This window comes from Pelophylax lessonae (assembly GCF_965119305.1).
Source record: "Pelophylax lessonae genome assembly, chromosome: 11".
NCBI lineage: Eukaryota > Metazoa > Chordata > Amphibia > Anura > Ranidae > Pelophylax > Pelophylax lessonae.
The window spans coordinates 2,834,210-2,849,229 of record NC_138778.1 but is presented as its reverse complement, the minus strand read 5'-3'; the positions used below and the strand labels follow the sequence as shown (position 1 = coordinate 2,849,229).

At 48.1% G+C, this 15,020-nt stretch overlaps 1 protein-coding gene across 6 annotated transcripts in view; it reads left to right on the top strand.

The window, feature by feature from the left end:
* PIK3R6 (phosphoinositide-3-kinase regulatory subunit 6) overlaps window positions 1-15,020 on the top strand; it is a 114,096-nt gene that overhangs the window by 68,212 nt on the left and 30,864 nt on the right. For all 6 annotated transcript variants that reach the window (XM_082271463.1, XM_082271461.1, XM_082271464.1 and 3 more), the window contains 5 exons: window positions 2,291-2,382; window positions 4,523-4,591; window positions 5,011-5,143; window positions 8,406-8,475; window positions 10,757-10,940. In XM_082271463.1, the coding sequence (XP_082127589.1) occupies window positions 2,291-2,382; window positions 4,523-4,591; window positions 5,011-5,143; window positions 8,406-8,475; window positions 10,757-10,940 (548 nt within the window). The remainder of the gene's footprint in view (window positions 1-2,290; window positions 2,383-4,522; window positions 4,592-5,010; window positions 5,144-8,405; window positions 8,476-10,756; window positions 10,941-15,020) is intronic.

Here is a 15,020-nt window from a genome sequence, read left to right as displayed (position 1 = left end):
AGTTGATTTAGTTGGATTTGTTCTATAACAGAAAGTAAAAAAAATATATATTTCGTTTTTGTTTTAATTTTCGGTCTTTTCTAAATTTATATAATAAAAAAAATAAAAAAAGCCAGCGGTGACCGAATTCCACCAAAAGAAAGATCTATTTGTGTAAAAGAAATTATATAAATGTTATTTGGTTACAGCATTGTATGATTGCACAATTACCAGTTAAAGTAGCGCAGTGCTGAATAGCAAAAAATGCCCCGGACATGAAGGGGGGTAAAACCTTCTGGAGGTCAATAGTTCCCCAAAAGGGGAAGCTCTGCTTGTTTGCATCCCCCCGCCACCCCCCCTCCACTGCCACATATGACACTTTTTGGGAGGGAGGGGGTACCCAGTTTTGACAAGAACCCACTTTTACTTCCGGTCAGTTTGCCCCCCCCCCTTTCTTTCCCCCAATGCCTTCTGGGAAACATCACAGGTTTCACCCAATCTATAGCAGAATGAGGGCCGGGCGGGGGTTTTAGTATCCTGACTGGACGTCACATGACGTATAGCAGGATAAGCCGCTCATGCGCACCCGCTGGAGGTGCACAGCGATCAGTGTGCCCCTCTGACACACCGCATCTCTGATCTCGGTAAAGAGCCTATGACCTTGGCTCTTTACCATGTGATCAGCTGCATCCAATCACAGCTGATTACATCGTAACCAGGAAGTGCCGATAATCAGCATATTGATTATCAGTGCAGGCCTATCAGGGATGCCCACCTGTGATGCCAATCAGTGCCCACATGTGAAGCCAATCAGTGCCCATCAGGGATACCAATAAGTGCCCATCTGTGATGCCAATCAGTGCCCACATGTGAAGCCAATCAGTGCCCATCAGGGATACCAATAAGTGCCCATCTGTGATGCCAATCAGTGCCCACATGTGATGCCAATCAGTGCCCATCAGGGATACCAATAAGTGCCCATCTGTGATGCCAATCAGTGTCCATCAGGGATGCCTGTCAGTGCCTCCTCATCAGTGCCCATCATTGCTGCCCATGAGTGTATCCGTGCCCATCATTGCTGCCCATCAGTGCCACCTATCAGTGCCCATCAATGCCGCTCATCAGCGCCCATTAGTGCTGCATATTAGTGCCTCCTCATCAGTGCCACGTAATTAGTGCTGCCTCATCAGTGCCCTTCAGTGCAGCCTCATCAGTGTCCATCAGTGCTGCATATTAGTGCCCCTATCTGTGCCCATCAGTGCCACCTATCAGTGCCCATCAATGCCGCTCATCAGCGCCCATTAGTGCTGCATATTAGTGCCTCCTCATCAGTGCCACGTAATTAGTGCTGCCTCATCAGTGCCCTTCAGTGCAGCCTCATCAGTGTCCATCAGTGCTGCATATTAGTGCCCCCATCTGTGCCCATCAGTGCCACCTATCAAAGCCCATCAATGCCGCTCATCAGCGCCCATTAGTGCTGCATATTAGTGCCTCTTCATCAGTACCACCTCATTAGTGCTGCCTCATCAGTGCCCATCGGTGCAGCCCCATCGGTGCAGCCCCAACAGTGCCCTTCAGTGAAGGAGAAAAATTACTCATTCACAACATTTTATAACAGAAAGGAAGAAAAAAATGTTTTTTTTAAAAATGTGGGTCTTTTTTTATTTGTAGTGCAAAAAATATAAACCTCAGTGGTGATGAAATATCACCAGAAAAAAGCTCTATTTGTGGGAACTAAAAGATACAAATTCCACTTGGGTACAGTGTTGCATGACTGTGCAATTGTCATTAAAAGTGTGACAGCAATAAAAAGCTGAAAATTGGCCTGGTCAGGAGAGGGGTGAATGTGACCAGTATTGAAGGGGTTAAGATGGCGGTGCCAGCCCCCCGGACCTGACTGAAGAATCGGCTCGGGTGAGGACATCGCTGGATCCCGGGATAGGGACAGGAAAGTGTCCTTATAATAGAAGTCAGCAGTTACAGGATTTATAACTGTTGCCTTTTAATGTTTTTGCGGGGAGACTGGAGCTCCTATTTAAATAAAGTTTAAAAACTCGGCATGTCCTGAAATCGGACCTAAAAGGCAGCTTGTCCCAAAAACGGCGTGTTGGTGCTTTCATAGCGCAGTGCTGGAATCCTCCATGTCCAAATCAATGCTTACACAGGTTCATCAGAACAAGCAATGTCTGAATGCCGTATTCCTATCAGGACACGAGCTGGGATACACTCAGATGTAAATGAAGGGAAAGTAATCTGGGGGGGGGGGGGGGGGGATTCTCCTAACTAACGGCCGTTTTATGCTCTCCGACAGGAATGCTGAGATGGACCTTGCACAAGAGTTTGGACCGGAACCCCTACAACGGGAATATAATTGTTGGGGTCCTTATTAAGGAGCTGGAGAAGGTAGGAACTTACCAACAGGCCATCCCGATATGGGACGTGATTTTACAGTATATAAGACACTTTAATATACACTATATTGTCAAAAGTATTGGGACGCCTGCCTTTACACACACATGAACTTTAATGGCATCCCAGTCTTAGTCCGTAGGGTTCAATATTGAGTTGGCTCCGCCCTTTGCAGCTATAACAGCTTCAACTCTTCTGGGAAGGCCGTCCACAAGGTTTTGGAGTGTCTATGGGAATGTTTCACCATTCTTCCAGAAGCGCATTTTTGAGATCAGGCACTGATGTTGGATGAGAAGTCCTGGTTTGCAGTCTAATTCATCCCAAAGGTGTTCTATTGGGTTGAGGTCAGGACTCTGTGCAGGCCAGTCAAGTTCCTCCACCCCAAACTCTCTCATCCATGTCTTTATGGACCTTGCTTTGGGCACTGGTGGGCAGCCATTTTCGAACAGGAAGGGGCCATCCCCAAACTCCTCCCACAAAGTTGGGAGCATGAAATTGTCCAAAATGTCTTGGTATGCTGACGGCTTAGGAGTTCCCTTCACTGGAACTAAGGGGCCAAGCCCAACCCCCCGAAGATAAGGCCAATCAAGTTCCTCCACCCCAAACTCCCTCATCCATGTCTTTATGGACCTTGCTTTGTGCACTGGTCCAAATCATTTGGTGGAAGGGGAATTATGGTGTGGGGGAGGGGGGATTATGGTGTGGGGGTGTTTTTCAGGGGTTGGGTTTGGCCCCTTAGTTCCAGTGAAGGGAACTCTTAAGGCATCAGCATACCAAGACATTTTGGACAATTTAATGTTTCCAACTTTGTGGGAGGAGTTTGGGGATGGCCCCTCCCTGTTCCAACATGATTGCACACCAGTGTACAGGGCAAGGTCCATAAAGACATGGATGTCCAAAATGTCTTGGTATGCTGATGCCTTAGGAGTTCCCTTCACTGGAACTAAGGGGCCGAGCCCCAGGCCCTGGAAGACAAGGCCAGTCAAGTTTCTCCACCCCAAACTCGCTCCTCCATGTCTTTATGGACCTTGCTTTGTGCACTGGTCCAAATCATTTGGTGGAGGGGGGATAATGGTGTGGGGTTGTTTTTCAGGGGTTGGGCTTGGCCCCTTAGTTCCAGGGAAGGGAATTCTTAAGGCATCAGCATACCAAGACATTTTGGACAATTTCATGTTTCCAACTTTGTGGGAGGAGTTTGGGGACGGCCCCTTCCTGTTCCAACATGACTGAACACCAGTGCACAAAGCAAGGTCCATAAAGACATGGATGTCCAAATTGTCTTGGTATGCTGATGCCTTAGGAGTTCCTTCACTGCAACTAAGGGGCCAAACCCAACTCCTGAAAAACAACCCAACACCATAACCCCCCCTCCACCAAATGCACAAAGCAAGGTCCATAAGGACATGGATGAGCAAGTTTGGGGTGGAGGAACCTGACTGGCCTCAACCCAATAGAACATCTTTGGGATGAATTAGAGTGGAGACTGCAAGCCAGGCCTTCTCGTCCAACATCAGTGCCTGACCTCACACATGCACTTCTGGAAGAATGGTCAAACATTCCCATAGACACTCCTAAACCTTGTGGACAGCCTTCCCAGAAGAGTTGAAGCTGTTATAGCTGCAAAGGGCGGAGCCAACTCAATATTGAACCCTCCGGACTAAGACTGGGGTGCCATTAAAGTTCATGTGTGTGTAAAGGCCGGCGTCCCAATACTTTTGACAATATTGTTTATATTTAATGCTTTTTGAATGCGTGAATGCAGAAAGTACCACATTATGGTCACTAGATTGAACTGAGGAGCATACTTATTTCTTAGTGTAGTCAGCACCATCTAGTGGCCATAAAACAGTATTGTCTGCATTCACACATTCAAACTACTAAGAATACAGCCTGAGAACATTCGATTTTGCCCCATTTTCACAAAATTATTTTAAATGCAGTTTTCGAGAGATGAACAGCTATGCAATATTTTTTTACAAATACATCATTGAGTGTCATCCTAGAAGAGGCGTTTTTCCTCCACTCCTACAGGAACGGAACAACTGAATGAAAATGCCATTGCTTTTATTTGCTGTGATATCGAACATTCTAACCTGTCTGTCTGTCTGTCTGTCTGTCTGTATTGTGTCCTCAGGCGGAACTAAGTGACAACCTGCACTATATAATCCCATTACTGCACACGCTGATGTACGCCATCACAAAGGTATGTTCTGAGGATGTCAATAAATGTATATAAAGACATCTACACTCAATATTTATTATTTTTTATGCCATGCATTGATCCCCGCTGAGCAGGCGGATGACAGCTCCATCTCTGATCACTCTACAGAGACAGACCTGTCAGATCCCTACTCCTCTATGGGAGATCGGATGAAAATGGACCACCTGTCCGTTCTCATCCGATCCGATCCTCCAGACAGACGGAAAATAGAGTTTCCCGGATTTGACGGATCGGATCGGATAGCAGCGGGTGTCAGCGGAGAGGTCTCTGCTGAGAATCGCTTCTCCATAGGGCTGCATGGATCGGAAAGCTCGTGTAAAAGGGCCCTAAAGGTTTTAAATGGCAGACGAGTTCCCTATGAATGCAGTCAGTGATTATATTGTTATAAACGTCTTTTCCAGGCGGCGTATATCTCGGATGAACTCTATGAACGGGTCTATGTCTTCTGTAAGAAGATTCTCACTCTGCCCAAACCGTACTGCACCATCGGATTGGACTACGCCCAGAGGATCAAAACCGAGAAGAAAGTGCCAGGTAATTAGAGGAGAAATCCCTCCAATCCCATAAATCCAGATATTGTCCAAACGCAACAAAGCCGTCTGTTCATTGGGGTGTCCATGCATCTACACCTGGAAGAATGTAGAAAGTTAGGAGTTGTGATATCACTCCTCCCCCCTGCGGGTTAGGGTCTTAGGGGTAGGGTTAGGGGTTTGGGTAAGGGTTAGGGGGTAGGGTTAGGGTAAGGGTTAGGGGTAAGGGTTTGGGTTGGGTTTAGGGGTAGGGTTAGGGGTAAGGGTTGGGGTTAGGGGTAAGGGTTGGGGTTAGGGTAAGGGTTAAGGGTTAGGGTAAGGGTTGGGGTTAGGGGTAGGGTTAGGGGGTAGGGTAAGGGTTGGGGTTAGGGGTTAGGGGGTAGGGTTAGGGTAAGGGGTAGGGTTAGGGTAAGGGTTGGGGTTAGGGGTAAGGGTTGGGGTTAGGGTAAAAGTTAGGGTAAGGGTTAGGGGTTAGGGTAAGGGTTGGGGTTAGGGGGTAGGGTAAGGGTAGGGGTTAGGGTTAGGGGGTAGGGTTAGGGTAAGGGTTGGGGTTAGGGTTAGGGGTTAGGGCTTGCCTATTGACGGTACAGACGAGGGGGATGGTTTTGACACAGGAATAGGTTCATGTAGCCACCCCTAAGGTCAAAGGTCAGGAGGTGTGTTCCCAGAGGTCAAAGGTCACAGCTTCACCCATTTTTTTCTCAGAGGTCTAAGGTCACAGTTCCACCTAGTGTTGGACACTGGAAGCGGCGGTCTGTGCATTGCGAATCCAGCCATACAGATTGTACAGATTGTATGGATGAATTTGCATCGCATTCGGTCCAAAGTTCCACAGGACCCTTTAATTTGGTCCGCACCAAAATCAGATCACATGGGTGTTCACACTTATGCAATCCGATTCCTGTCCGAACTGACAGTTTGCACTGCGATATGTGAACTGATCTGGGGGTGTAGTTAACTTTGTATTGACACCCCCAGCGATTCACATATGGCAGTGTGAACTGTCTGCGAGTCGAATGCGATGCGGGAACCTGTAGTGGATTTGCAGGGTTCTCGCATCGCATATGTGTGACCCGGCACTTAGAGATGGGGCAGGCACACTCACAGAGACACCCCTCTCTTCTCTGAGCTAACACACTGGCTGAGAGACTGACAGCCAGCAGCATTTAACCACTTGTTTCCTGGGCACTTTAATCCCCATGCTGCCAATCTTAAGCTTTCAGCGTTGTCGCACTTTGAATGACAATTGTGCGGTCATGCAACACTGTACCCATATGACATTTTTTTCTAATTTTTTTTTGAGACAGAAAATTTTGAAAAAAAAAAAAAAAAGTTTTTCTTAGCTTCAGTTATAAAATTTTGTAAATAAGTAATTGTTCTCCTTCTCTGATGTGCACTGATGAGGCTGTACTGATTAAACAGCACTGAAATGCGGCACTGATAGGCAGTAATATTGGGCACTAATAGGTGGCACTGACAAGCACTGAAAGGCAGCACTGATGAGGCTACACTGATGTGCACTGATAGATGGCACTAACGAGCACTGATAGGCGGCACTGTTGGGTGCTGATGAGGCAGCATGGATATGTGGCACTGATGTGCACTGATAGATGGCACTGATAGGCGGCACTGACGGAAACTGACAGGCAGCACTGGTAGGCACTGATTGGCAGCACTGATTGGCACTGTTGAGGCTGCCCTGATAATCAGAGCATTTATGATAAGTGCCCTGATTATCAGTGTAGATGCCCCCCCTCTGTGTGGATTGCCGCTTACCGGTTCTCCTCTCCTCTCGCTCTGTCAGGGTGAAGAGGAATACCGATAAGCAAATTCTGCTTACATTGTGATCAGCTGTGATGTGATTGGACACAGCTGGTCATATGGTAAAGAGCCACAAGGTGCAAGGTGCAGGGTTTAAGGGCGTGATGTGTACAGAGTGCAGGGTTTAGGGGTGCTCTGTGTACAGAGTGCAGGGTTTAGGGGTGCTCTGTCTATATAGTGCAGGGTTTAGGGGGTGTTGTATACAGAGTGCAGGTTTTAGGGGTGCGCTGTGTACAGAGTGCATGGTTTAGGGGTGCACTGTGTACAGAGTGCAGGGTTTAGGGGTGCTCTGTGTACAGAGTGCAGGGTTTAGGGGTGCTCTGTCTATAGAGTGCAGGGTTTAGGGGGTGTTGTATACAGAGTGCAGGTTCTAGGGGTCGCTGTGTACAGAGTGCAGGGTTTAGGGGTGCGCGGTGTACAGAGTGCAGAGTTTAGGGGTGTGTTGTCTACAGAGTGCAGGCTTTAGGGGTGCGTTGTCTACAGAGTGCAGGCTTTAGGGGTGCATTGTGCACAGAGTGCAGGGTTTAGGGGTGCATTGTCTACAGAGTGCAGGCTTTAGGGGTGCGTTGTATACAGAGTGCAGGGTTTAGGGGTGCGTTGTGTACAGAGTGCAGGATTTAGGGGTGCCCTGTGTACAGGAGTGCAGGCTTTAGGGGTGCCCTGTGTACAGGAGTGCAGGGTTTAAGGGTGCCCTGTGTACAGAGTGCAGGCTTTAGGGGTGCGCTGTGTACTGGAGTGCAGGGTTTAGGGGTGCACTATGTACAGACTACAGAGTTCAGGAGTGCATTTTGTACAGAATGCAGAGTTCAGGAGTGTATTTTGTACAGAGTGCGTTTTGTACAGAGTGCAGGATCTAGGAGTCCACTGTGTACAGAGTGCAGGGTTTAGGGGTGCGCTGTGTACAGAGTGCAGGGTTTAGGTATGCACAGTGTGCAATTCCAAACTAAAGCTTCCTTGTATCTCTACTCTCTCCTATCTCTCCCTGTGTAGGTGGTTCTCTCTACTATCCATGTATTTGTCTCTTTTATACCTCCCTGTGTAGGTGGCGCTGTCATGCAGGGAGATTGTTCCTACTCTCAGACTCCGGAGAGCTGTCCCCGCCGTGCCCTGTCATGGGGGATCTGTCACATCCGAAAACTGCTTAAAGCAAAGCTGTCCCTTGTAAACACAGAAGGCTCCTGTGTTTACAAGTGACAGCGGAGAGCGAGGAGCAGAGGGTGAAAGCCGGAGATGGCGGAATGGAGTTTTATCACGATCTGGCTGCAAAACTGGGTGGGAGGGCCACAAGACATATGTGTACTAAGCTCTGGAACAAGTGCATTTGCAGAGTGCAAAATCTAATTGCCTTTAGTAAATCAACCCCTATGTGAGCAGTTAAGATACAGACAGCGTGTCCATGCAGCTACTCCTTTAGTAAATCAACCTCCGGACATTTATTCTTTCAGGATTTTCCTATCAGAAAATGGTTGTTTCCGAACAAAACCTGAAAAGAGATGTTTCTCAGCAACAGGACAAGTGAGTGACTGTCATTAAATATATTATATATTACAACAGGCTCCATTCACAAAACCGTATCTACCACTTTAAGATCAGCAGTAAAAAAGCTCACAGAATTTTCCAATATTTTTGCAATTCCCTTTAAAAAACGCTACTAAAATGCCACATGCGCTATTTCCTAAAGTTATGCAGTATTTAAGTAGTGAAAACCAATGTTTTTTTAATGTCAGCACCCGTCAGCCTCCTTAACAACCAGGGACCCGTTGCGTCCTTAACAACCAGGGAATAGCTGGTTGTTAAGGAGCCGGCACCCGTTGCGTCCTTAACAACCAGGGAATACCTGGTTGTTAAGGAGTCGGCACCCGTTGCGTCCTTAACAACCAGGGAATACCTGGTTGTTAAGGAGTCGGCACCCATTGCGTCCTTAACAACCAGTGAATAGCTGGTTGTTAAGGAGCCGGCACCCATTGCGTACTTAACAACTATGACTCATCAGCAAAATGTACACTAAAAAAGAGCCCTCACAAAAAAAATGGAAAAAAAAAACAGCGCGGGGATCCCCCGAATCCATTCCAGGCCCGGTATAGCTTTTTAGGGGGACTCCGTGCCATTTTTTTAATTTATTTTGGCAAGGGGGTCCCCCACAAAATCTATACCAGACCTGAAGAGCCTGGTATAGATTGGGGAGGAACCCCCATGCTGTGTTTTTTTTTTTAATTTATAATGGCTCTTCATTTGCTTACATTGCTGACAGAGGGGAATCCCACTGACAGCAGATGAGCTGTAGTTAGTAAAGACATGGCAGGTGTCGGCTCCTTAACAACTAGGATGGTCGTTAAAGACGTTATTTCCTGGTTGTTAAGGACGCTGGCAAGTGCCGACTCCTAGACAACCAGATGAAATAAAATACATTCTTTAAGATCGCATTCCTGGACCACTTCTTATTTAACGCGTGCATTTATTTATTTTAGTGAGTTGACTTTAACGCCGTTTTATGTGGTATTTACCAAGCACTTTTGTTTTTTGAGGTAAATACTGCATAAAGGGGATAGTGAATCGACATTTGTGATATTTGGGAAAAAGGGTTTCTGGCCTAGTCCAAAATGATGTCATACATCCCAGGAGTCTTCAGGAGGGGTTTTCTCAGCTAAACACACCCCTCTGCCTGCATGCATGAGCTAAGGGCAGATGGATTCCAGGAAGTAAATGTACATGAATCATCTGCCCTTACTCAAGATGGTCGTGGCTAGGAATGCTAGAGCCGGTGTTTTTCAAAGTGATTTCTCAACAAAATAAAGCATGGAGACATGAATGGATTGGGGAGTTTGCTTTGAATATTAAAAATGAATGAAATAGAGTTTTGGGTTTGTGGTGCTCAGATACAGTTTTAGTTCCACAAAAATAAAGAAAGAGCGGGTGCACAGACCTAGTGCTATATCCCAAAATCTTTGCTTTATTATCAAAAATGGTTCTATGTTCACAAGATATCAAATGTATCAAACTCATCACATAGTACAATCCTCACTGCATGATATCATGTGGTAGGATAAAGTAAAAATCCAGTATGCTAACGCGTTTCGAGGACCAGTCCAGTGATGGCTGGTACTCCATGGGGCAGGGGGGTGGCAGACGGACCACCACCATACCCCCCCCCCTCGACCACACTAGCTCCAGCCCGCACTGTTGTCCCCCAGTCGCCAGCTCACTCACCCTGGGCAGGCAGCGACGGCTTCCCCCTCAGTCTTCTCCCTCCTCCTCATCGGCTCCTTGGCCAATAGCATGGCCTTTCCTTTCGGCCAATCAGGAAACGCGTCTCAGGACCCGCTTCCTGATTGGCCAGGAGGAGAATCAGTGTGGCAATAGCGAATATTAATTCGCTATTGTCACACAACTGGGTGGGCTCAGGGTGGAGTGCTCTGCGCCCCAAGCCCACCCTTTCTGGAAGCCTATTAGAGCCTCTGGCTGTAATCACGTGCTTCAAAAAAAAAACCCGTTGTAATCCATGCGTCCGGTGCCCTGCATGTAGATTAGGGACCGGACGCATGGATAGGGGGGGCGGTGCCCCTGCGCCCCCAATGCACCAGCTGCCACTGGACCAGTCTCTTCCTCAGAGTTTAGTTCCACTTCTTATCTCTATGCTTGGTCCTGATCAGCGTCCAAGAAAAATGCTGAATTAATCGCACTGGTATGACAGCCAGGAAATGTCCATTTTTCAGGAGGTCACATAATTTTCTCATGATGGGTTTGCTTTAGGGGTTCTGTTCTAAAGCCAGTAAGAAAGAATGGCGTTCTTCCACAGGGTGCTGCTGTTTCTGGACCCCGGCCTGGTCTCGGAGGCTGTATGTAACACTCTTCTACGTGAAACTCAGGCAGGTCAGATGTCTCACACCTCCGTCTCATGCATGAGTTATGTCATCGCCAACAGCATCCAGGCCGCGCTGGGAAAGGACTGCGACATCGCTCTGCTGCAGAGGGTGCTGGAGGTAAGTGAAGAGGCTGCATTGGGCCGGCTGTCTGCCAATACTGGTATTCAGGCCTTTTTGTCTCAGAGAATAGGTGCAGGAACTCCTTTCTTCTGAGTCCCCCCTTGCCTCCGCCCCCCCTACCCACCCCCGAGCTTGGTTCTGCCTCTTATCTGTCTCCTAGTACCCCCCCCCCCCCCTTTTAGAGAATACAGAACCAAGTATCATTTTGTGGTATTAAGTATTTTGTATGGAATATGTTAATGATCACAAGAAAGGCAGTAAAATAGATCTAGCAGCCATGGACACCCCAGTGACAATAGATCCACCCCAGCAACTATGGACTCCCAACAGCCAGCATCAATACACCCTCCAGCAGCCAGCAACAATAGACCCTTCCCTCAACAGTTTATCCCTCCCAGCAATGATTGATCCCCTGCAAAATAAGATCCACCTCCAGCAAAAATAGATTCTCCACCAGCAAAAATAGACTTCTCCGGCAACAATAGACCCCCTGCAAATATAGATCCCCTCTAGCAACAAAAGATTTCCTCAGCAGTCAGCATCAATACACCCTCCAGCAGCCAGCATTAATACACCCTCCAGCAGTCAGCATCAATACACCCTCCAGCAGACAGCATCAATACACCCTCCAGCAGCCAGCATCAATACACCCTCCAGCAGTCAGCATCAATACACCCTCCAGCAGCCAGCATCAATACATCCTCCAGCAGTCAGCATCAATACACCCTCCAGCAGACAGCATCAATACACCCTCCAGCAGACAGCATCAATACACCCTCCAGCAGACAGCATCAATACACCCTCCAGAAGTCAGCATCAATACACCCTCCAGCAGTCAGCATCAATACACCCTCCAGCAGCCAGCATCAATAGACCCTTCCCTCAACAGTGTATCCCTTACAGCAATGATTGACCCCCTGCAACATAAGACCCCCCCCCCCAGCAAAAATAGATTCACCACCAGCAAAAATAGACTTCTCCAGCAACAATAGACCCCCTGCAAATATAGATCCCCTCCAGCAACAAAAGATTCCCCAGCAGCCAGCATCTATAGACCCTTCAGCAGCCAGCAACAACAGACCCCTCCCTCAACAATGTATCCTTCCCAGCAATGAATGACCCACTTCAACATAAGACCCACCCCCAGCAAAATAGATTCTCCACCAGCAAATAAGACCTCTCCAGAAAACATAGGCCCCCTGCAAACATAGAGCCCCTCAAGCAATAAAAGATTCCCCAGCAGCCAGCATTAATAGACCCTCCAGCAGCCAGCAACAACAGACCCCTCCCTCAACAATGTATCCTTCCCAGCAATGAATGACCCTCCCCCCCAGCAACATAAGACCCGATTACAGCAACAATAGATCTCCCACCAGCAACTAAAGACCTCCCCAGCAACAATAGACCCCCCATTCCTCTGCAAAAATAGATCCCCTCCAGCAACAATAGATTCCCCAGCAGCCAGCATCAATAGACCCTCCAGCACACCCCAGCACCCCTTGCCATTACATACATTTAGTTCTGAAGGTGCTGGAACTGCGTTCCCCCCGCATTCCTACTGAAAAAACGCCCTGCTGGTATTTACTAGAACATCTAGTGGGTGTAAGGACCTGGATATAATGAATTTTAAAGCATAGGCCGCCTTTTTCCCCATATGTCATGTTACATACATAGTTCAGGTGAATCATGGTTGCATACGCCATTCCTCTAAACCAGCCTTTTTCCATCAGGGTGCCCGGCACCTTTGAGGGGCTTGAGGTATCTTCAGGGGTGCCTTGGCAAAATTCCGAAAGATTGCCCAAAAATTGTATACATGCCAACGAGTGGAACAAGCCTGCCTTGAGTTACACAAAGCCACAGATTTTTATTATGCACCATTACCTTCTAGCTGCCAGCGTCCTAACAACCAATGACCTTGGGTCACATTAGCTAAGTGATGGAGAAAAAATGAGGAAGAAGAGAAACATTGGTCTACTAGTCAGCACCAGTGTTCAAAAGTGTATTTGCTTTGGTGGAATAAATCACCTCCAACGCTGGGTGTCCTACATGTGGATGTTGCTGCATTGTGTAGAAATATTAGAATACATTTTAGAATGGGGTGCCTCGGGACTGTCCATCATTGTAAAGGGTTAGAAACACTGCTCTAAACCAGTGACGGCCCGTCCATTGAGGACGCGGGGGCACTGCCCCCCTATCCATGCATCCGGCCCCCTAATCTACATGCAGGGCGCCGGACGCATGGATTCCAATGGGTTTTTTTTTTGTTTTTTTTTTTTGAAGCACGTGATTAGAGCCAGAGGCTCTAATAGGCTTCTAAAAAGGGTGGGCTGTGGGCGCAAGTGAGCCCACCCAGTTGTGTGACAATAGCGAATGCATATTCGCTATTGCCACACTGATTCTCCTCCTCCGGCCAATCAGGAAGCGGGTCCTGAGACCCGTTTCCCGATTGGTCGAAAGGAGAAGCCATGCTATTGGCCGAGGAGGAGACACAGGGGAAGCCCAACCCACGGAGGATACTGAGGGGTAAGACGCTGCCTGCCCTCCACATGTCAGCGCAGGGTAAGTGAGCTGGCAACTGGGGGGGGGGGGGGTATGGTGTGCAGGCTGGAGCTGGTGTGGTCCAGGGGGGTATGGTGTGTGGGCTGGTGTGGTCCAGGGGGGTATGGTGTGTGGGCTGGTGTGGTCCAGGGGGGTATGGTGTGTAGGCTGGTGTGGTCCATCTGCCGCCTCCCCCGGCCCATAGAGCACCAGCCGCCACTGCTCTAAACCCACACCGCCATACCTTCCAACTTTCCGAGATGGGAATGAGGGACACCTATTAGCAAAATTATGTAGGCATAGGACACACCCCCTTATTAGAGAATTTACAAAAAAAAATAAAAAATTGATTGGTTAAACCAGTGTTTCTCAACTCTGGTCCTCAGGGCACACTAACAGGCCAGATTTTAAACACTTTTTGAAAAATAAAAAGTGCATTTATATACACCTATATAGATCAGACCAAAAAGAGGGACAATGAGGAGGAAAGAGGAACAGAGGGACTTTATTCCAAATCAGGGACAGCCCCTCCAAATCAGAGACAGCCCCTCCAAATCAGAGACAGTCCCTCCAAATCAGAGACAGCCCCTCCAAATCAGAGACAGTCCCTCCAAATCAGAGACAGCCCCTCCAAATCAGAGACAGTCCCTCCAAATCAGGGACAGCGCCTCCAAATCAGGGACAGTTGGGAGCTTTGCACACCGCCCCCTTATCTGAATTGCAGGGTGAATCTTCTTGGGGAATTCTGTTATTTATTTGAATTGAGTGTCTCATCCTGCACAACCAGGTCATCCATCTGCTACTGCTGCAGACAGACTCAGTAGAGAAGACCGGCAGCAGGGGAATTTGTCTATCCAATACATTCTCCAGTCCCATAATAGAAGGTCCCCACACCTCCCTACAGACCTGGAGCTGGGGGGCAAACAATGCAGGATGATGATGCAGTGATCATGGTTGCAATGCACAGCAGACTTGAATGCAAAAATGTAACAAATATACATTATAAAATTAATTTGTTGGTGCATTTATTACGGGACTCAACAAAGCCCAGGTGCCAGGTCGCCATGGCGAGAAGAAATTGCGTCCTGGAGCCTGGGCTTTTGTCAGCCGGGTTTACTTGTTGGATGGAAGCATTGGGGCGGCTGCACTGCTACCTGAATGCTTCCACCTCCCTTTTGTGATATGTATCCTGGGCTCCCCTTGCCCATCTGTGGGACAGAGACTGGCATATCAGGTGCTGCAAGGTAGAGAGGAGGGAGGGGAGTGGACACACCACCATGCTTCACAGTAGGGATGGTATTGGCCAGGTGATGAGCGGTGCCTGGTTTCCTCCAGACATGACGCTTGCCATTCAGGCCAAAGAGTTCAATCTTTGTTTCATCAGAGCAGAGAATTTTGTTTCTCATGGTCTGAGAGTCCTTCAGGCGGGCTGTCATGTGACTTTTACTGAGGAGTGGCTTCCGTCTGGCCACACCCATACAGGCCTGATTGGTGGAGTGCTGCAGAGATGGATGTTCTTCTGGAAGGTTCTCCTCTCTC